The 22,944-nt window shown below is 37.8% G+C and overlaps 1 protein-coding gene across 4 annotated transcripts in view; it reads left to right on the top strand.

Moving 5' to 3' along the window:
• The window catches only part of DYNC2H1 (dynein cytoplasmic 2 heavy chain 1), a 460,552-nt gene that overhangs the window by 39,719 nt on the left and 397,889 nt on the right, over positions 1 to 22,944 (top strand). For all 4 annotated transcript variants that reach the window (XM_055422858.2, XM_055422857.2, XM_055422859.2 and 1 more), the window contains exons 14-20: positions 8,840 to 8,992; positions 9,574 to 9,672; positions 10,700 to 10,839; positions 10,922 to 11,150; positions 12,238 to 12,365; positions 18,476 to 18,591; positions 21,542 to 21,669. In XM_055422858.2, the coding sequence (XP_055278833.2) occupies positions 8,840 to 8,992; positions 9,574 to 9,672; positions 10,700 to 10,839; positions 10,922 to 11,150; positions 12,238 to 12,365; positions 18,476 to 18,591; positions 21,542 to 21,669 (993 nt within the window). The remainder of the gene's footprint in view (positions 1 to 8,839; positions 8,993 to 9,573; positions 9,673 to 10,699; positions 10,840 to 10,921; positions 11,151 to 12,237; positions 12,366 to 18,475; positions 18,592 to 21,541; positions 21,670 to 22,944) is intronic.

The following is a 22,944-nucleotide window of genomic DNA, read 5'->3' as shown; positions in this document are numbered from 1 at the left end:
TGATTCCCATCTTGACACAAGTGGGTGGTGGTGGACGCTTTTATAGGCTCACCTTTCAATCCTGCTGTGGGGAGGGAGGGATGCTGCTAGCAAATATCACTGGCGTCGATGGCGAGTGCTCGCAGTGTCTCAGCTACACTGGGATTGCCCCCACTTGCGGCGTGTGTGCTTTTCCTGTTTATGCTACTCAGGCTCTAGGTTGCTCTGCTGGGAGCTGTCCGAGGCTGGCGCTGGGTTGCATGCACTTCCCAGGTATGAGCAGCTCAGGTTCAGGTACTTGGGTACTCCACAAAGGTGCAGACTTGGTTGGGCCTGCGTTTTATGCCTTCCCCAGTCCAAGCAGCTCAGGTGACCAGGCCTTTGGCAAGCGCAGTCGCTGCGACTTATCGCCTCCCTGGTCCCTGCTCCTTGGTTTTCTGGGTGTACAACCGGCGCACCTTCTCAGGCGGATATCGACTGGCCTGAACCCAAGAAGTTTTGTTTAGCAATGAAGCCTGCCTGCAGCTTGGTATGGGAAGCCTCTCTGGGGCCGCAGTTGCCGCCTTCAGCTCTGGCTGCCCTCCCTTGCCTGTCCTTGCGGGGGCTGGGGGGTGGGCTGACCACAGCCGGCCAGGTCTGCTCAGTCCTTTGTTCTGTGAGCGGGGCTGGCGGAGTCTTAGGTTGGGGCTTTTTGCCTTTTCTCAGGCTTTTCCCCTTTTCACCAGCTTTTTGCCTTTCCGCGGGGTCGCTATCCCACAGTCTGCTTCGCTATCTTAAGTTAGTGCCCTCAGATTGCTCTCTGGGCGTTCAGGCCCCGTCCTTTCTCTAAGCGCTGCCGCTGCGCCTGCCTGCCCAGCCCCCTCATGCTGGTTGGGGGTGTGGGCGTCTGCGCAGCTTCTCCACTGGGAGTTTCCTCTGGGCACTCAGTCTGTGGGTTTTAATTATGTTTTTCTTTTTTCTCATGGTTATGTTGCCTTCTGAGTTTCCAAGGCTAGCCACAGACTCGTTAGTGAGTGTTTCCAGGTGTTTGGAAACTTCTTTTTTTTTTTTATAGGCCTCCCTTTCCGGGATGGAGCTCTGTCCCTCCCTCTTTTGTCTCTCTTTTTATCTTTTTTACTATTTCCTACTGCCTTTCGAAGACAATGGCCTGCTTTTCTGGGTGCCTGATGTCCTCTGCCGGCATTCAGAAGTTGTTTTGTGGGATTTACTCAGCGTTCAAATGTTCTTTTGCTGAATTTGTGGGGGAGAAAGTGTCGCCCCGTCCTATTCCTCTGCCATCTTCCTGTCCTCCCCGTCTATACCCTTTTAAACATTTTTCCTGTGCATATTTGCAAGTGTATTTTTTGAAAGTAGGATATTACTTTATTATTTTTAACCTTTTCATCTCATAGATAATGTTTTAAATACAAGTGTTTAGAACTCTTTCTTCTATAATAAATATATTCAAAATTATATCTGCTGATATTTCTAAAGACCAAGTTTATTTTGAGGATTTGAGTCATGAGAAGTAAACAGTTACATTTTTTTGGTCAATTGCTAAGTTGTGTCTGTCTCTTTGTGACTCCTTGGACTGCAGCATGACAAGAACTCTTTTTTTCCCCAGAGCTTGATCACATTCATGTGGTGATGCTATCTGTAGCATATGAATCATCCTTTGCCACCCCCTTCTCCTTTTGCCTTCAATCTTTCTCAACATTAGGATCTTGAAAATGAGTTGGCTTTTTGCATTAAGTAGCCATAGTATTGAAGCTTCATACTTCCAATGGATATTCATGGTTGATTTCCTTTAGAATTGACTGGTTTGCTCTTCTTGCTGTCCAGGGGCTCTAGTCTTCTTTAGCATCATAATTCAGAGGTGTCGTTTCTTTGGCAGTCAGCTTTGTTTTTGGTCTAGCTCTCACATCCATGCATGACTACTGGAAAAACTATAGCTTTGGCTAGATGGAGCTTTGTTGACAAAGTGATTTCTCTGCTTTTTAATACCCTGTCTAGGTTGGTTGTAGGTTTTCTTCCGAGGAGTGTCTTTTTGTTTTTTAATTTATTTTTTTGTTGAAGGGTAATTGCTTTACAGAATTTTGTTTTCATGTGTTTGTTAGCCATCTGTATGTCTTCTTTGGAGAAATGTCTTTATGCTTTTTCCAAATTTTTTGTTGGGTTGTTTGTTTTTCTGATATTGAGTTGTATAAGCTGCTTGTATACTTCGAAAATTAATCCTTTATCAGTTTTTTCATTTGTTATAATTTTTTCCATTCTAATGGTTGTCTTTTCACCTTGCTTATAGTTTCCTTTGCTGTGCAAAAGCTTTTAAGTTTAATCAAGTCCCACTTGTTTACTTTTGGTTTTATTTCTGTTACTGTAAGAGTTGGGTCACAGAGGATCTTGCTTTGATTTATGTCTAGTCTTCTGCCTATGTTTTCCTCTAAGAGTTTTATAGTTTCTGGTCTTACATTTAGGTCTTTGATTCATTTTTAGTTTATCTTTGTGTATGGTGTTAGAAAGTGTTCTAATTTCATTCTTTGACAAGTAGCTGTCCTGTTTTCCAAGGAGGGTCTTTTAATTTCATGGCTACAGTCACCATTCACAGTGATTTTGGAGCTCAAGAAAATCTGTCACTGTTTTCACTTTTTTCCCTTCTATTTGCTATGAAGTGATGAGACTGGATGCCATGATCTTAGTTTTTTTAATGCTGAGTTTCATGTCAGTTTTTTCATTCATTCACCCTCATCTAGAGGCAGTTTAGGTCCTCTTCATTTTCTGTTAGAGTGGTATCATCTGCTTGTCTAAGGCTGATGATATTTCTCCCTGCAGTCTTGACTTATGCTTATGATTCCTCTCGCCTGGCTTTTCACATGATATACTAAGTATTTAAGTTAAATAAGCAGGGTGACCATATACAGCCTTGTCATACTCCTTTCCCAATTTTGAACTGGTTCCATGTTCAGTTTTAATTGTTGCTTCTTGACTCACATACAGGTTTCTTAGGAGACAGGTTGGGTGGTCTGGTACTCCCATCTTTTTAAGAATTTTCCACAGTTTGTTGTGATCCACACAATCAAAGGCTTTAGTGTAGTCAGTGAGGCAGAAGTAGGTATTTTTTTTGGAATTCCCTTGCTTTTTCTGTGATCCAATGGATGCTGGCAGTTTGATCTCTGGTTCCTCTGCCTCTTTGAAACCCAGCTTCTACATCTGGAATTTTTTGGTTTGTGTACTGCTGAAGCCTAGCTTGAAGGATTTTGAGTATAACCTTGCTAGCATGTCAAATGAACTCAGTTGTACAGTAGTTTGAATGTTCTTTAACTTTGCTCTTCTTTGGGATTGGAAGGAAAAGTGACCTTTTCCAGTCCTATGGCCACTGCTGAATTTTCCAAATTTGCTGGCATATTGAGTGCAGCACTTTCACAGCATCATCGTTTAGGACTTGAAATAGCTCAGCTGGAATTTCATCACTTCCACTAGCTTTGTGTATAGTGATGCTTCTTAAGGCCCACTTGACTTTGCACTCTGGGATGTCTGGCTCTAGGTGAGTGACCACACCATCGTGGTTACTGGGCCATTTAAAACATTTTGTATGGTTCTTCTATGTATCCTTGCCACCTCTTCTTAATCTCTACTGCTTCTTTTAAGTCCTTAACCGTTTCTGTCTTTTACCATGCCTGTCCTCGCATGAAATGTTCCTGTGACACCACCAGTTTTCTTGAAGAGGTCTCTAGTCTTTCCCATTCTATTGTTTTCCCCTATTTCTTTGCACTGATCACTTAAGAAGGCTTTCTTACCTCTCTTTGCTATTCTCTATAACTCTGCATTCAGATGGGTATGTCTTTCCCTTTCTCCCTTGCTTTCCACTTCTTTTCTTTCCATGGCTATTTGTAAAGCCTCCTAAGACAACCACTTTGCCTTCTTGGATTTTTTTTTTTCCTTTGGGATGGTTTTGGTCACTGGCTCCTGTACAGTGTTACAAACCTTCGTCCATAGTTCTTCAGGCACTCTGTCTACCAGATCTAGTCCCTTGAATCTGTTTGTCACCTCCACTGTATAATCATGAGGGATTTGATTGATGCTTTTGAACTGTGGTGTTGGAGAAGACTCTTGAGAGTCCCTTGGACTGCAAGGAGATCAACCAGTCCATCCTAAAGGAAATCAGTCCTGGGTGTTCATTGGAGGGAGTGATGCTGAAGCTGAAACTCCAGTGCTTTGGCCACCTGATGTGAAGAGCTGACACATTTGAAAAGACTGTGATGTTGGGAAAGATTGAAGTCGGGAGGAAAAGGGGACGACAGAGGATGAGATGGTTGGATGGCATCACTGACTCGATAGACATGAGTTTGGGGAAACTGTGGAAGTTGGTGATGGACAGGGAGGCCTGGAGTGCTGCGGTTCATGGGGTCGCAAAGAGTTGGACACGACTGAGTGACTGAACTGAACTGAACTGGATACCTGAATGGCCTAGTGGTTTCCCCACTTTCTTCAATTTAAGCCTGAATTTTGCAATAAGGAACTCATGGTCTGAGCCACAGTCATCTCCAGGTCTTGTTTTTGCTGACTGTGTAGATCTTCTCCATCTTTGACTGTAAAGAACATAGTCTGGTTTAGATATTTACCATCTGATGATGTCCATGTGTAGAGTCGTCTCTTGGGTTGTTGGCAAAGAGTGTTTGCTATGACCATCATATTCTCTTGACACAACTCTGTTAGCCTTTGCTCTGCTTCATTTTGTATTTCAAGGCCAAACTTGCCTCTTATTCCAGTTATCTCTTGACTTCCTACTTTTGCATTTCAATTCCCTGTGATGGAAAGGACATCTGTTTTTGTTGTTGTCATTCGTTCTACAAGGTGTTGTTCTTCATAGAACCAGTCAACTTCAGCTTCTTTGGCATCAGTGGTTGGGACATAGATTTGAATTACTGTGATGTTGAATAATTTGCCTTGGAAATGAACTGAGATCATTCTTTTCTTCTTGAGGTTGCACTCAAATAATGCATCAGGCTTTCTTGTTAACTGTTGAGGGCTACTTCATTTCTTCTAAGGCATTCTTACCCACAGCATTAGGTATAATGTTCATCTGAATTAAATTTGCCCGTTCCTGTCCATTTTACTTCACTGATTCCTAAGATGTCAATGTTCAATCTTGCCATCACCCGTTTGGCCACGTCTAATTTACCTTGACTCTTGGACCTAACATTCCAGTTTCCTATTCAATATTATTCTTTATAGCATTGGACTTTACTTTCACCACCAGACACGTCCTCACCTAAGCGTCATTTCTGCTTTGGCCCAGCCTCTTCATTCTTTCTGGAGCTATTAGTAATTGTCCTCCAGACTTCCCCAGTAGCAGTTTGGACACTTTCCAACTTGGGGGTTCTCATCTTCTGGTGTCCTATCTTTTTGCCTTTTCATACTGTTCATGGGCTTCTCCTGGCAAGAATACTGGAGTGGTTTGCCATTTCTTCCTCAGGTGGACCACATTTTGTCAGAACTCTTCAGTATGATGCATCCATCTTGAGTGGCCATGCATAGCATGGCTTATAGCTTCATTGAGTTATGCAAGCCAGTACAAGGCTGTTTTCCATGTGGGGGAAATAATTATACTTCAGTTCAGTCGCTTAGTCGTGTCCAACTCTTTGCAACCCCGTGAATCACAGCACGCCAGGCCTCCCTGTCTATCACCAACTCCTGGAGTTCACTCAAACTCATGTCCATCAAGTCGGTGATGCCGTCCAGCCATCTCATTCTCTGTCATCCCCTTCTCCTCCTGCACCCAATCCCTCCCAGCATCAGAGTCTTTTCCAGTGAGTCAATTCTTCTCATGAGGTGGCCAAAGTATTGGAGCTTCAGCTTTAGCATCAGTCCTTCCAGTGAACACCTGGGACCGATCTCCTTCAGAATGGACTGGTTGGATCTCCTTGCAGTCCAAGGGACTCTCAAGAGTCTTCTCCAGCACCACAGTTCAAAAGCATCAATTCTTCGGCAGTCAGCTTTCTTCACAGTCCAACTCTCACATTCATACATGACCATGGGAAAAACCATAGCCTTGACTAGACTAACTTTTGTTGGCAAAGTAACGTCTCTGCTTTTTAATATGCTATCTAGGTTGGTCATAGCTTTCCTTCCAAGGAGTAAGCGTCTTTTAATTTCATGGCTGCAATCAGCATCTGCAATGATTTTGGAGCCCAGATAAATAAAGTCTGACACTGTTTCCACTGTTTCCCCATCTATTTCCCATGAAGTGATGGAACCAAATGCCATGATCTTCGTTTTCTGAATGTTGAGCTTCAAGCCAACTTTTTCACTCTCCTCTTTCACTTTCATCAGGAGGCTTTTTAGCATATGTTAAATGAGACACAGTAGGGCAAAAACTGAGATGGGAGGAAAAGGAACGCTAAAGTTCCTTGTCCTCCCCTTGCTGCTCACTCTAGGGACTCTAATTGATTTAATTTTATACTCTGTCAGTACAACAGTAAATAGTATGTGTAATTGCTTAGTAAATACTTTCTGAATGGATTCACTGCATATTCTGTTGAATTCTATAATTGTTTAGTTTCACCTTTCATCAGCTATTCATTGAAGGTCACTGTGTGGTAGAGACTTTCTTCATCTTACCATTTGCCAGTTCAAGTGAAGTGTAGAAACTTTGCTTGTAGTTAGGTCTCTTTACTCCATTCACTTGTTTGGTCTTAATTATTTCGTATCCTCTACACACAAAGAACACTATCAGATGGGGTTTGCTTCAGTCATCAAATATCAATAAGAAATTTATGAGAAGGATAGTTTATTTTTTTATTTGCATTTTCTGCATCCTAACATTCTCTTTTCCTTTCTGAAGTTCTGTGCTTTTAAAAAAAATCATTTTCTTCTTATTGAGAAAACTTTCTTTAGCCATACCTTGAGTAGGTTTGCTGGTGACAAATTCTCTTAGTTTTCCTTTGATAATGTTTTTATTTTCCCTCATTCTTGAAGGATGTTTTCAGCAAGTGTAAAATTCACAGTTGACAGTTGTTTTCTTTTAGCACTATTTTTTGAGTTTGTTTTTTTTTTAAATTTAGATACTAAGAATATATTAAAATAAATCAGAATCAAATACACATGAGTAATAATAGCAAACATTTGTGGAGTGCATACTATGCTAAATGATTTGTATAAAATAACTCAATTATTAGGTGGTCCTTTATTTGTATGAATACACATGCATACACAGATGTGCATACACATTCATTTATAGATTTTTTTGTTATATGTTATAATTTCATCATATCATCATCACTTCTGTTTCATAGATGAAACCCATGCCTTTAAGAGGTTCGATTACAAGTTCACTCATGCAGCTAGCAAGCAGAATGCATAGGACTTGAACTCAGAACTCAAATGTTCAAACACCATCACCAACTGGCTATTCAGATGCTACATTTCAAGAAAAACCTTTCTAGAATTGCTGTTCTAATCTAGTCATATATCCTTATAGTATAAGCAGCAATTAGTACACTACAGTATGTTTTTCATAATTAAACTTTTGGTCATTTGTAATGAGGCCATGGACCTACAATCCTAAGGCATTTCCTGTTTTCCAGGGGCAGGGTTTTCTTAGCACTTGTCTTTCCACATTCTATGATTTATTAATTTTTAATTAATTAATTAATTTTAATTGGAGGATAATTACTTTATAATACTGTGATTTTTGGCATACATCGACATGCCTCAGCCACGGGTTCCTGTGTCCCCCATCCTGATCCCGTCCGCCTCCTCCCCTCCCCACCCCTCAGGGTTGTCCCAGAGCGCTGGCTTTGAGTGTCCTGCTTCATGCATCGAACTTGACAGTGTCATTCTACTTCCTCTTGTCCCTCATGGTTTCAGCTAAGAAATCTACTGCTATTTTCATTCCTCTCTAAGTGACACTTTATTTCTCTCTGAGACAGTGAGCTATCGCTGGAGGACAGGGTGAATGTATATATTAAATTTCTTCTTGTCTCTGCAGATGCCATCCTCACAAAAGTGGAGCACTGCCTCGCACTGCTTCCTTTTTAGCTGGGTGCAGAGGAAGTGTGCCCCCTTTTGCCCTACTGACAACTTCCCACCAAAGTGGGATACCAGTTGGCAGTGTCTTATTGCCTCCACGCAGAGGATCCGCCCCGCTTCCTGCTAAGCTCTGACCTGGTGGGAGGATGTGGAGAGCTGGTGCACATGCTCTTTGCAGGCTGGTGAAGGTGGCCGCCCTGCTCTGTCAGGTGCCACTGATACAGCAGGGGATGGAAGAGAAGTGCCTCTCCTGGTCCCCTGAAACTGCAGAAGTGGCTGGGTTTCTACTCTCTTGGGTTGGAGTAGGGGGTGTGTGTGTGCTTAGTCTCTCAGTTGTGTCTGACTCTTTGTGACCCCATGGACTGTAGCCCACCAGGAGTAGGGTGTGTATCCTAGAAAGGTTTTCGGTCATTCGGCCAGTTTTCCTGGTCCTGTGGCAAGAGGGAACAGGCTTCTTCTGGCCTTTTTCTGTTGGTCTCTGGGGGTGGTTCCAGGTTGTAGACTTCTCCAGCATCCTGTCCGGGGTATATGGGACACACTAAGGAAATCCTGGTGTGTTGTTCCTTAATTCCCAATGTTTTTAGACTGTCCACCTCCTTATTTCTATCTTTTAGTCTTCCTATTCTTGTTTGGTGTGTTATGTCTGGGTTTTTTTAGCTATAAGAGGGACAACTTGGAAAGAACAGAGCTGCTCAATCCTGCCCAGAATGCCTTATCGTTTATAAAATGGAAAAACTATTGTGTGCTCTTTTATTGCAGGTTAGTGTTACGGACAGTTGTACTAATGACATAGGATATTGAATCTTTTAAAAAAAAGAACTATATTTGAACACTATCGTTTGTTGTACCTTAGAATTCAAAAGCAGGAAGTGGGGGAAAGTCACACATTACTTGGGATAATCCTAAAGAATTAGAAGGCTACATCCAAAAACTCCAAAATGCTGCTGAACGACTTGCCACTGAAAATAGGAAACTGAGAAAATGGCACACTACATTTTGTGAAAAGGTATATTTTATTTACAAAATTTAATAAGCTATGAATAGTATTATTTAAAAAACAATTTGGATATACTTTTAAATAACTTATTTGGGAGTAATTTAGACTTAAAGTTGCAATAAAGAGTCCATAGTTGTCCTTCACGCACTTTCCCCTATTGTCAATAACTTATGTAACCATAGTACATTTATCAAAACTAGGAAATAAACTGTTTTGAATTTTACAACTTTTTAATTGAAGTCCTTTTCCTTTTCAAGGGTCCAATCCCAGATCCCACCTTGTATCTAAAGTTTAAGGCTCTGTGTCTCTTCTTCCTTAGTCTTACCTTGTTTTTCATGACCTTGATACTTTTGATGAGTACTGATCAATTATTTTTTCTGTTGACTTGATTTTATATGATGCCTTCTCATTTTTAGATTGAGATTATATGCTTTTAATAGGAATGCCACAAAAGTGATATTTTGCCTTTCTCAGTACATTGATCAGATATTGATATGTGTTATTATAGGTTGAGTTAATTTTGCTCACTTGGGTAAGGTAGTGCCTGTCAAGTTTTTCTACTGAAATTTTTGTGTTCTAATTTTTGACAGGTGGTAGTTCTTATGAACATTGATTTGCTTCGGCAGCAACAGCGGTGGAAAGATGGATTACAAGAATTGAGAACTGGCTTAGCAAGTGTAGAAGCACAGGTAAAGTGTGTTTTACTTTATGTCTACACTCTGAGATATGAACTTTTCAGAATTTGAATATATGAATTGATGAAAAGTTCATAAAGGTTATCTGTAAATCTTTGCTAATGAATTGCTCATAAATTTAGAATGTAACTGAATTATGTATAAAGACCATAAATTAGTAGTACATTTACAAGTAAAAATACAAGCTTTTGTTTGTCTTATGGAATGCTAAATCCCTCAATTTAGACTCTCTAAACAGTTTTTCTGACTTGATGCTTAAATATCTATCATTCATTAGTTTTCTTTTAAAAGGTGATATGTCTGTTGTGACAAAGTTAAGTGTAGGCAGAAGCCAAATTACTGAAAAAACTCTCAGAATTTTTTTTGTTATATTTCAGCAAAATGTCATTTTCACATATATTTTGATATTAGATGATCTGTGTAAAAGTAGTTAGCACAGAATCTACCTTGAGATGTTAGTGAAATATGAGTTAGGTGTCTTAAACATTTACATATATATTTCAGTTCAAGCTTTAAAAAATAAATAAAAATTAAAGTATTAGAATTTATATGTTTATGGTTATATGGAAGCAGAAAAAGTATGTATTCTGAGCGTTCTCCTATTTTAAATTTATCATGTTTTTAATGTGCAATGGATTATTCAGGGAGTGGGAAGGAATTAGGAGTGTTATACTTGATGGGAATTTTGAAAAAGGGCTAAGAAATTTATAAGATATTGTTTCTGTTATTATTATTGTTGTTTTTATAGGATCATAAAATAAAGTCCACATATAAAATTCATTTACTAGTAACTTCATTCTTAAAATTTTGCTGTTTTTTTTGTATACTATTTATGAGCACAAAGATTAGAGATTTTCATATTTGACTTTAGATATACAAGTAGCAATTAATATATATTTAAGATATTTATGATGAGGGATTTTTTTGTTTATAATTTTACCAAATGTTATATAAAAGCATTAAATGAAAACCCATTCTACCACCTAATTATTAAATAAAAAATATGACTGTAACTTACTAGGGATTTCAAGCAAGTGACATGCATGCGTGGAAGCAGCACTGGAATCATCAGCTGTACAAAGCCCTGGAACATCAGTATCAGATGGGCTTAGAAGCGCTTAATGAGAATCTGCCAGAAATAAATGTAGATTTAATATACAAGTAAGACTTTTAAAACCCAGTTTAGTTTTCAGTCTATAATTTTTCAATAATTCATATTTTAAGGTTATTTATTTGCTTTCAGACAAGGACGGTTGCAATTCAAGCCTCCTTTTGAAGAAATTCGGGCTAAATATTATAGAGAAATGAAGAGATTCATCAGCATTCCTAATCAGTTTAAGGGAGTGGGTGAAGCAGGAGATGAATCTATTTTTTCTATTATGATTGATAGAAATGCAAGTGGATTTCTGACTATTTTCAGCAAAGCAGAAGATCTGTTTAGGAGATTGTCAGCTGTTTTACATCAGCATAAGGTATGGGACATGAAATTGTCTGTCCTTCTGTTATAATATTCATCTGATTGAATTAGTATTAAATGTACAACTCAGTAGTTGGTATTGTGTGGCATAAAATAAAACTATGCAAACCAGAGGGCCAAAGTTGAGGATTCTGTTAAAATCTAGATTTATGCTACAGATGAGAAAAAAGTTACCCTTAATTTTTTTCTCTATTTAAAGATTGAGAAAGTAATTTTTCTTTCTTTTCTTCTTTTGAATGTTATATCAACTTGGAATTTGATATGACTCTCTTGTGTCATTTTTAGTTCCTTTCAGGAAAATATATAGAAAAATGTATCCTTTTCTTCATTCTTTGGATTGAGAATATGCCATGGAGGGAAGCCTTGTACATTAATGAAATTGAGATGTTTTAATTTCTTACTTTTGTATAGGTGAATATGAAAGTGAAAGTCACTCAGTATGTTCGACTCTTTGAAACCCCATGGACTATACAGTCCATGGAGTTCTCCAGGCCAGAATACTGGAGTGGGTAGCCGTTCCCTTCTCCAGCGGATCTTCCTGACCCAGGGATCAAACTGGGGTATCCTGCATTGCCTACGGATTCTTTATGAACTGAGCTATGGGTGCATCATAGTAACTCTTTAGAAATAAATTCTAATTATATTTATTGCTCATTTTATTGATCCTGAGGAGTGACTGAGAATTCAGTAAATTTCTTAACTGCCACTGCAGTGCTTTTTTCGCATTTTATTTTTCTAGAATTAATTGAATCTGGACAGTGTCAGATTTGTAACCTATAGTAACTCTTAGCTTGGTAGAAGTGGTTTTGTCTTTGTATACATAGAACTTGAGAATGTAAAGAAAAGTTTTGCAATCTCTTCCAAGAAGTTTTATGATTACTACATTTATATATATATATATATGTTTCCTGTTCATTTTTTAGGCTTTATGGTAATGATTATATGTACATAACTTTAAGTTGAAATTTACCTGAAACTTCTCTTTTGCCTCTTTTTACTGTTCTTGGTATTTGGACTCTAATCTTTTAAATGTTCATTTATTAGCTCTAATTTTTAAAATAATATGTTTTTCATTTAAATAGGAGTGGATTGTAATTGGGCAAGTTGATATGGAAGCTCTAGTGGAAAAGCATCTTTCTACGGTACATGATTGGGAGAAAAATTTTAAAGCACTGAAAATAAAAGGGAAAGAAGTAGAACGGCTTCCAAGGTATAATACAGAAGTTAAAGAAATTGAAGTAATATTTATACATAGTAGCAATTTTTACCGTGGGTATAGATGGGTACTCTTCCCTTAGTGGTACTGGAGTCAAATCATTGTCTTACCTTCTCCACAGCTCAGCTATAATGCTTGAGAGTCATCTGAATAGAGCATTGCTGAGACTAAGAGAGCCTCTTCTAGAGGTTCTGCTGGCTGAGACCTAGTTGGATAGAATATATTGGGGAAGAGGCTTCTCTGAGATCTCATGTTTGATGTGCCCAGGCACAGTCTAAGAACTGTAAGAAGCTACTAGTGGGAGCATACTGGGGGATATTTGACCTTAATGTTGTATGGCTCTGCCTTTCAGAATGCCCCGGGAAGCACACAAAATAATGCTGCGTCTAGGTAGTGCCCTAAATGTGGAGAAAGCCCTCTAAGGGGCATTTCATAACCCAGGATATCCTCCTTACTGTCTGAAATTCATATCAGTGGGATCACTCAATGCAGTGAGCTCTAGGAAGGAAGGGCCTTGTTGAATTGTACATGTATTACCTATAAAGGGTAATAACAACTTTTATTAATTCATTTGTTTATTCTTTCAATAAATATTTGCTGATCATTTCCAGTATATGAAACCTTGTGTTATGAAAGTAGACAGATGACAGAGTTCCTGAGATGAAATCGTTTGCTCTTCAGTAGTACAATAAGACAAGTGTATTTGATGATGATATATTTGATGTATTTGATCATCAACCCCTACAAGTACATGTAGGGGTTGAGAGCATGGGCTCTGCAGTTAGATTGTTCTTACTATCTGCATGACTTTGACAATCACGTAGACCCTGTGAACCTGTTTCCTCAACTTTAAAATAGTTACAGCTATATTATTTATCTCACAGTGTTTTGAAGATTAAATGAGTGATTTGCATATAAATTAGAAGGTAAATTCTCAATGCTAGTTGTTATTAATTGTTATTGTTAATACTAGATGAAAAGTGAAAGAAAGTTAGTCACTCAGTCGTGTCCGACTCTTTGCAACCCCGTGGACTGCAGCCCGCCAGGCTCCTGTGTTTATGGAATTCTCCAGGCAAGAATGCTGCAGTGGGTTGCCATTTCCTTCCCCAGGGGATCTTCCTGACCCAGGGACTGAACCTGAATCTCCTGCATTGCAGGCAGATTCTTTACTGTTTGAGCCACCAGAGAAGTCTGGGATAGTCTGTCTGCACTCTGTGTCAGAGACGTAAAGGCTGTGGCTGTGAACTAAAGGCTATAGAGATTTACAGGATAATGACAGCCTATCCATTTGTGGCAAAATAATGATAGCCCATCCATTTGTGGCAAAATTTATTATTATTTTTTTCTTTAACAGCTTTATTGAGATATAATTTACACATCATACAATTCACCCTTTAAAGTGTGAAGTTTAGTGGTTTTTAGTACATTCACAGATGCAGCCAGCACCACAGTTCAGTTCAGTTGCTCAGTCATGTCCGACTCTTTGCGACTCCATGAATCACAGCATGCCAGGCTTCCCTGTCCATCACCAACTCCCAGAGTTCACTCAAACTCACATCCATTGAGTTGGTGATGTCATCACCACAGTCGATTTTATTTATTTTTTTCCTTTTTATTTTATTATTTTATTTATTATTATTATTATTTAATTTATTTGTTTTAATTGGAGGCTAATTACAATATTGTATTGGTTTTGCCATACATTGACATGAATCCACCCTGGGTGTACATGTGTTCCCCATCTTGAACCCCTCTCCCACGTCCCTCTCCATATCATCCCTCTGGATCATCCCATTGCACCCGCCCCGAGCATCCTGTATCATGCATCAAACCTGGACTGGTGATTCGTTTCACATAGGATAATATACATGTTTCAATGCCATTCTCCCAAATCATCCCACCCTCGCCCTCTCCCACAGAGTCCAAAAGACTATTCTATACATCTGTGTCTCTTGCTGTCTCATATACAGGGTCATCGTTATAATCTTTCTAAATTCCATATATATGAGTTAGTCTACTGTATTGGTGTTTTTCTTTCTGACTTACTTCACTCTGTATAATAGGCTCCAGTTTCATCTACCTCATTAAAACTGATTCAAATGCATTCTTTTTAATGGCTGAGTAATACTCTATCGTGTATATGTACCACAGCTTTCTTATCCATTCATCTGCAGATGGACATCTAGGTTGCTTCCATGTCCTGGCTATTATAAACAGTGCTGCGATGAACATTGGAGTACATGTGTCTCTTTCAATTCTGGTTTCCTCGGTGTGTATGCCCAGGAGTGTGATTGCTGGGTCGTATGGCAGTTCTATTTCCAGTTTTTTAAGGAATCTCCACACTGTTCTCCATAGTGGCTGTACTAGTTTGCATTCCCACCAACAGTGTAAGAGGGTCCCCTTATCTCCACACCCTCTCCAGCATTTATTGCATGTAGACTTTTGGACAGCAGCCATTCTGACTGGTGTGAAATGGTATCTCATTGTGGTTTTGATTTGGATTTCTTTGATTATGAGGGATGTTGAGAATTTTTTCATGTGTTTGTTAGCCATGTGTATGTCTTCTTTGGAGAAATGTCTGTTTAGTTCTTTGGCCCATTTATTGATTGGGTCACTTATTTTTCTGGAATTGAGCTGCAGGAGCTGCTTGTATATTTTGGAGATTAATCCTTTATCAGTTGCTTCATTTGCTATTATTTTCTCCCATTCTGAAGGCTGTCTTTTCACCTTGCTTAGAGTTTCCTTTGCTGTGCAGAAGCTTTTAATTTTAATTAGGTCCCATTTGTTTATTTTTGCTTATTTCCAGTATTCTGGGAGGTGGGTCATGAAGGATCCTGCCATGATTTATGTTGGAGAGTGTTTTGCCTATGTTCTCCTCTAGGAGTGAGTTTTATAGTTTCTGGTCTTAACGTTTAGATCTTTAATCCATTTTGGATTAATTTTTGTGTATGGTGTTCGGGAGTGTTCTAGTTTCATTCTTTTCCAAGTGGTTGACCAGTTTTTCCAGCACGACTTGTTAATTATTAAGATAGAAATACTTGAACTGGAGTTTGATGGGTAGAAATGAGAATTGGAGGCTAAGTAGTGCCTCTCAGGAAAGGATTTACATGATGAAAACAAGAAGTTGGTTAACTTAGAGTTTGATTAGTGTGCTTAGTCGCTCAGTCATGTCTGACTCTTTGCGACCTCGTGGACTTTAGCCCACCCGGCACCTCTGTTCATGGGGATTCTCCAGGCAACAATAATGGAGTGGGTTGCCATGCCTTCCTTTAGGGGATCTTCCCAACCCAGGGATCAAAGCCAGGTCTCTTGCACTGCAGATGGATTCTTTACCAGCTAAACCACCCGGGAAACCCAGTTTGATTAGAGTTAATGTTTTGCTAGGGACTAGAGGAAATATTTCTGGAAAGCAGTAGATAAAGAACAGTTTCTGGAGACTCTTACATTGTAAAACAGGTAATTTGGACTTTATTCATGTTAAAATGATGAGTTGTTGAAGGTTTCTAAAGAAAAGTGTGTCAGTACCAAAGTTATACATTAGGAATGTTAGTCTGGTAATAATGAGTTGTGTGGTGGAGTCAAGAGGTCCTGGAGGAAGCGAGTTTGGCCTGTCTTCATCCAGAAGACTGGTACTAATTATTTGAATTTAGTTGTTGGTATTCCAAATAAGGAGGAGGAAATATTCTGAGGTATTAAGAGGTCTTCTTGGAGGAGGGAATAGCTACCCACTCCAGCATTCTGGCCTGGACAATTCCCTGGACTGTATAGTCTATGGCGTCACAGAGTTGGACACGACTGAGCAACTTTCACAAGAGGTCTTATTATCACTTTTTAAAATCTGTTATTTGACAGTGTCAGGTTTTTGTTTCAGCATGCAGGGTCTTCATAGAAGCATAGAAACTTAGTTACTTGCCATCTGTGGCATCTTAGAGCCTGGACCGGGGATCGAACCCACGTCTCTTGCATTGCAAGGCAGATTCTTAACCTCTGGACCACCAGGGAAGCCCCAAGATATCTTATTTTTGAAGGAAGATAAGGGATGAGGAATAGAGAAGAGACAAATGACTTGAAGGCTTGAGTTTGGATGACTGTGATAATGATAGTGTCATTGATGTTAGTTCGAGGTAAGGAAAACGTAATGCTATTGTGATGTTTCTCTTCTCTGTGGATACTCTGAGCGCTTTCTTGCCCGTCTAGTATGACTGCTGTCATTTGACTGTTGAAGACTGCTGCTCCTGTTTGTTCCTTTCTATAGACAGCTCTCCTGTTTATTCATCCCTGCCAAAGCTAAACAAAACAAAAAGAATGCCTGTCCTCCATGCCATATTTCATCTTTTCTCTTTCTTGCTGGTAAATTAACATGTATTCATCTGAGTGAGTGAACACATATTACACATAAATGCACAAATATTTATATTATGGGTATTTTTTGGAAGTATGCTATGAGATTAGATAAGCCATATTCTAATGATGTATTTCAGATATGCTAGTAAGGATATACTTTTTGGTAGGCTATCTATGTTTATCCCATTCTATCTATGGCTAATTGGAACTTCATTTGCATGTTATTAATATTTTCAATTAAAAAGGTGAACATTAGTTTTGTCCACAAGATTCAGTGAGTACTACTCTGGTATAATCATATTACTTTATGTGTTAATTCAATAGTAAAAATATGGTATTTTTTTTCAGGTTTACCAAGACTTTCTATTTTCATATATCAAATATTAGAAATTTTGAAATTTTATGTCAGAATTTCAAAAATCATATAATTTCATGTATTAATAAAGAAAAATTGCCTATTATGTGTGATGGTTAAGAATTGGCATTTAAACCTCTCCAGTGAATGGGTGACTGAAATAAATAAAACTTTAAGAGAAAATTGTACTTTTATAATGAAATTGTATTTAACAATTATAACTTGCTTTCTAAGAATATCACCTGGTTCTATGTTTTAAAAAGGGTCTTTCTAAATAATGTTTTGCTCAGTCTCCAGATATTTTTAAACTTTATATGATTTAAGATAAATATGAGGTTTTACTTAGATGAATGAGTCTGGTTCAACTTCTAATAATATTTGTCAATGTTATAATTTGCATTCAGAGTACCATGCAAAGAATTAGTGTTCTTAAAAATACATGCATTTTTTTCTGGTTATTTAAATAGTAATTTGCTTTATAAATTTTTTAAAATATAAGAAACACAATGACAGTCGCTATTAGTGTTTGATGTTTTAGACATATTCCTACGTCTGCTTACAAAATTTGGATCATACTATAACCTGTTATTTTTATTTAACACTAATCATTAGTATTTTGCTATTTTATTACCTGGTCCTCAAAAATATAATTTTAAATTATATAGATATATAACTTATTTAGCCATTCCTACATTTAGCTTATTTCTAATTTTTGACTATTATAATTAATACCTTGACAGGATATCTGTCGGTACATCTTGGAGTCTGAAAATCTTAGGATAAATTCAAAAAATTAAGTTACTAAAAGAATATACCTGTTTTAAAACTATTTGTTAAATATTGCTAAATTGCCCTTTGCAAAAGTTATATGATTTTATACTCTGACCAACAGTGCTGAGAGTTCTCTGCCCACATGATTGAAGTTCTCAATTAATAATTCATTCCATTTTTGTGAATTAGGTGTAAAATGGTTTTATTGCTTTCATATATTCATAATCTGTCTTCACTTTCTGTGTTTGTTTTATTTCTTCTATCATTGTTTGTGCTTTAAGTCCAGGATAACGATTTATTTTATAAATCTTTAAATAAGTATGTTACATACGGTGACAAGTAAAACATTTAAAATTTTGAATATATTCATGTTGATACTTTAGTATTTTATAATGTGCTACTTTTTAAAAAATGATACATTGGATTATTAAAAACTGTAGTGTTATAACAAAACCATTGTTTAATGAAAAGCTATTATGTATGAGTATGTATAAGGCATTTTTGTTAAATAAAATCTAAATGTGCTTAAGGATCACAATGATAATTTTGGGTGTATTACACAAAATCATAATGACACTCTTTTCCTCTACTTAGTCTTTTTCATGTCAAAAATATGTCCTTTGGCATTTTTCAGTGCTGTCAAGGTAGATTGCTTAAATGTTAATTGTAACCCTGTGAAGACTGTGATTGATGATCTCATCCAGAAGTTATTTGACATGCTTGTTCTTTCTTTGAAGAAGTCCATCCAGGGTAAATACACTTGTTAATTGTTTTTAGTTATGAATATGAGTCTCAATGATGATTAAAATAAAAAATAATCTAGAGAATAGTATGAAACAAAAATCAGCTTAAGATGATAATTTTAGTAAAATAGGAAACTCCATGAGGTCTAAACATTGAAGGCTATTTTTATTGTTTGCCGAGTGAGCTAGTATCAGTTTGTTGCATGTTTCACTGAGAAAGGGAGTAATTCTGGTATAAGTATTTGTCATTGCCTCTTCAAAGGACTCCAGGCATGCCTCAGAAATATTGCGGGTTTATTTCCAGACCACCGCAGTAAAGAGACTATTGTGATAGAGTAATGTGAATTTTTTTGGCTTTCCAGTGCATATAAAAGTTATGTTTACGTATACTGTAGTTTGTTAACTGTGCAGTAAGCATTGTGTCTAAATAAACAGTATACATGCCTTAGCTGAAAAATGCTTCATTGCTAAAAATGCTAGCCATCATGTGAGTCTTCAGTGTGTCATGATCTTTTTGCTGGTGGAGAGTCTTGCCTTGATGTTGGTGGCTGTTGACTGACCAGGTTGGTGTTCCTGAAGGTCAAAGTGGCCATGGCAGTTGCTTAAAATAAGAACACAGTCAAGTGTGCTGCATTGATTGACTCTTTCTTCCACGTACAGTTTCTCTGAAGCTTTCAGTGCTGTTTGATAACATTTTACCCACTGTAGTACTTCTTTCAGAATTGATGTCAGTCTCCTCAAACCCTGCACTGATTCAATGACTAAGTTTATGTAATATTTGAAGTCCTTTGTTGTCATTTCAGCAATCTTCATAGCATCTTCAGCAGAACTAGAGTCTCAAAATTACAAGTAACTACTTCTCTGCTTATCCATTAGAAGCAACTCCTCATTTGTGAAAGTTTTATCATGAGATTTCTGCAATTCATTCACATCTTTAGGTTTCACCTCTAATTCTAGGTCTCTTGCTATTTTTTAAATCACATCTTTAGTTACTTCTGCCACTGAAGGCTTGACTCCCTCAGAATCATCCAGGAGGATTGCAATCAGCTTCTTCCAAACTCCTGGTAACATTGATATTTTGACCTCCTCCCATGCATCATGAATGTTTTTAATGGCATCTAGAATGGTGAATCCTTTTTAGAAGGTTTTCAGTTTATTTTTCTGGGACCCATCAGAGGAATCAGTATCTGTGGCAACTGTAGCCTTATGAAATGTATTTCTTAAATAATAAGACTCGAATGTTGAAATTACTTATTGATCCATGGGCTACAGACTGGATGTTGTGTCAGCAGACATGACAGCAACTTGAATCTTGTTGTACATCTCCATCAGAGCTCGTGGGTGACCAGGTGCATTGTCAGTGAGAAAGTGTATTTGAAAAGAATCTTTTTTTTTCTGAGTAGTACGTCTTAGCAATGGGATTAAAATATTCAATAAATTATGTTGTAAACAGATGTGCTGTTGTCAGGCTTTGTGTGTGTGTGTGTGTTTTCCATCAGCCTTTGTTGTTGTATTTCAAGAGCACAGGCAGAGCAGATTCAACATAATTCTGAAGGGTACTAGGAGTTTTGGAATGTTAAATGAGCATTGGTGTCAATTTATCTGCATTTGCCTCTAACAAGAGTCTCAGCATGTCTTTTGAAACTTTGAATACAGGCATTGGCTTCTCCTCTCTAGCTATGAAAGTCCTTGATGATATCTTCTAATCGAAGGCTGCTTCATCAACCTTCAAGTCTTCTGGTTAGTGGAGCGGCCTTCATTATCTTAGCTAGATTATCTGGGTACCTTGCTGCAGCTCCTCCATCAGCGCTTGCTGCTTCATCTTGCACTTTTCATGTTGTGGAGATGGCTTCTTTCTTTAATCTCATGAAGCAACCTGTGTTGGCGTAAGCTTTTCCTCTGCAACTCCCTCGCTTCTCAGCCTTTACAGAGCTGAAGAGGGGTGGACTGCGCTGTGAATCAGGCTTTGGCATAAGGGGCTTGTGGCCGGTTTGTCTTCTGCTCACATCACTAGCACTTTCTTGGATCAACAATAATGTTGTTTCATGTTGTTATCATTTGTGTTAGTCACTGGAGTAGTACATTTAATTTCCCTTAGGATCTTTTCCTTGGTTAACTGGTTGGTGCAAGAGGCCTAGTTTTTGGCCTATCTCATCATTAGATATGCCTTCCTCACTAAATCATTTCTAGCTTTTGATTTAAAGTGAGCGATGTGTCACTCTAACTTGAACACTTAAGAGGCCATTAATTGACCCAATTTTAATATTTTTGTGTCTGAGGGAATTAGAGAGGTGGAACAGTCAGAATATATACAACATTTATCAATTAAGTTTGCTGTCTTATGTGAGTGTGGTTCATGGTACTCTAAAACAATTAATAGTAACATCAAAGATCACTGATTAAAGATCACCATAGCAAATGTAACAATATGAAAAAGTTTGAAATACTGGGAGAATTACCAAGATGTGACACAGAGACATGAAGCAAGCAAATGCTGTTGGAAAAATGGCACTGATAAACGTGCTTCATGCAGGGTGGCCACAGGCCTTCAATTTGTGAAAAATGAAGTATCTACAAAGCACAATAAAGTGAGGAATGCCTGTACTATTTTCCAAAATATCAGTGTTTCTTTTTTCATTTAAACTGAAATATGTTCCAGCACATTATTTAAAAGACTGAAAAAGTTGCCAACTGAGAGTAAAACTTAATAAGAGTGAGTACATATATTTTCACTTTCTTCTAAAAATTTTTAAGTGTTATATAAAGCAATTACAATTTCATGAGAAGAATTTTTTTTTGCTTATACTATGAATTTTTCTTTATGAAAGCAAATGACACCTTAAGATTTACTGTATTTCATATAGCAATTACTTCTAACATTACTTGGTTTAGAAATTATGTAATTGAATTTTTTTGATGATAATAACATTTCTTATATTTCAATGTTTCCTTTTCAGCTCATTTACATGAAATTGACACATTTGTTACTGAGGCTATGGAAGTCTTAACAATTATGCCCCAGTCTGTGGAAGAGATAGGTAATGCAAATTTACAATATAGTAAGCTACAAGAACGGAAGCCAGAGGTAAGAATCACAAAGTAATTTATTTTTTTTTAACTGTACTGAAATGATTAAATCATGTAATATTATGTGACTGCAAATATCACATAATTACAGTACCATAAGGAAGTCTATAAAATTAGTCTGCTTATGATTGGACTCTTGATGTTATGTTGTTGTAATGAAACAGTAACCACAATATATATTGTTTTCAGAAGTATTTTTGACCTTTTATGATGTGGCTTATTAGAATAAGATTAAACAAATAGTTCATGCTGTTACTTCCAAGGTTGTACTTTTATAATGCTTAAATATGAAGTTAGTGCTGAATTAGGAGTACACACACACACACACACACACACACACACATGTGATGGAAGAGCTCATAATTAGAGACAAAAATAAAAAGGTGGTTAAAGATTCATGAAAACAGTATTCAGAAGGCTAGAACCTAGAATAAACAAGCCAAAATTTATAGAAGATATTATAGGTCTTCTTAGTTATGTTTGGAGGAAAGAGGAGAAATAATTCAAAATAGATACAAACTTTTATGTAGTCCTCTTACGTGATAGGTTGAAAATTACAAGATAGATTAGAGGTGAGAGAAATAATATATCTTCATGGTAGAATGAATTATAAACTTTTATATGGTAGACTTAAAGGTATAAAGAGGGTTTAAAGGGAAATAAAATAATGTACTTGTCTAGTAGAAGGAAGTAACTAAAGAAAGAATAGCATTATGAACTGTGGCAGTTAGCAAAATCATGGAGGCATTTATTTGACAAATACTTATTATAGATTGAAGGCAGGAGAAAGGGACGACTGAGGATGAGATGGTTGGGTGGCATCACTGGCTCGATGGACATGAGTCTGAGCTAGCTCCAGGAGTTGGCAATGGATAGGGAGGCCTAGTACGCTGCAGTCCAGGGGTCGCAGAGAGTTGGACACGACTGAGCTGAACTGAGCTGAGCAGACTACAGGTCACCTGATACGTTGCAGGCACTGTGCTAGGCGCTGTGCTTGCAAGGGTGGACGTGCTCTGTGTTACTGAGGTCTGCATTCGTGTGTAAGCGTGTGTGAGAGAGGTAGAGACGGAGAGAAAGGAAGGAACATGAGGAGCTAGATTAGTGAGAGATTGAGCGTGCCCAACGGCGGGATGTTTCTCAGGGTGGTGGTCCTGGAGACCGTATCAGACAGATGACATCTGTTTGCACTGGGACCTGCAGGGTAAGGAGGCAGCCGTTCTGAGGTTTAGAGGACAGATGGAATGATGGATACAGATTCTAAGGTAGAGGATCT

The sequence above is a fragment of the Moschus berezovskii genome, chromosome 14 (assembly GCF_049115385.1).
Source record: "Moschus berezovskii isolate FMDL1 chromosome 14, NW_MosBer_1.0, whole genome shotgun sequence".
Classification (NCBI taxonomy): Eukaryota; Metazoa; Chordata; class Mammalia; order Artiodactyla; family Moschidae; genus Moschus; species Moschus berezovskii.
The sequence above is the reverse complement of the archived record's forward strand: the minus strand, read 5'-3'. Positions and strand labels throughout refer to the sequence as shown.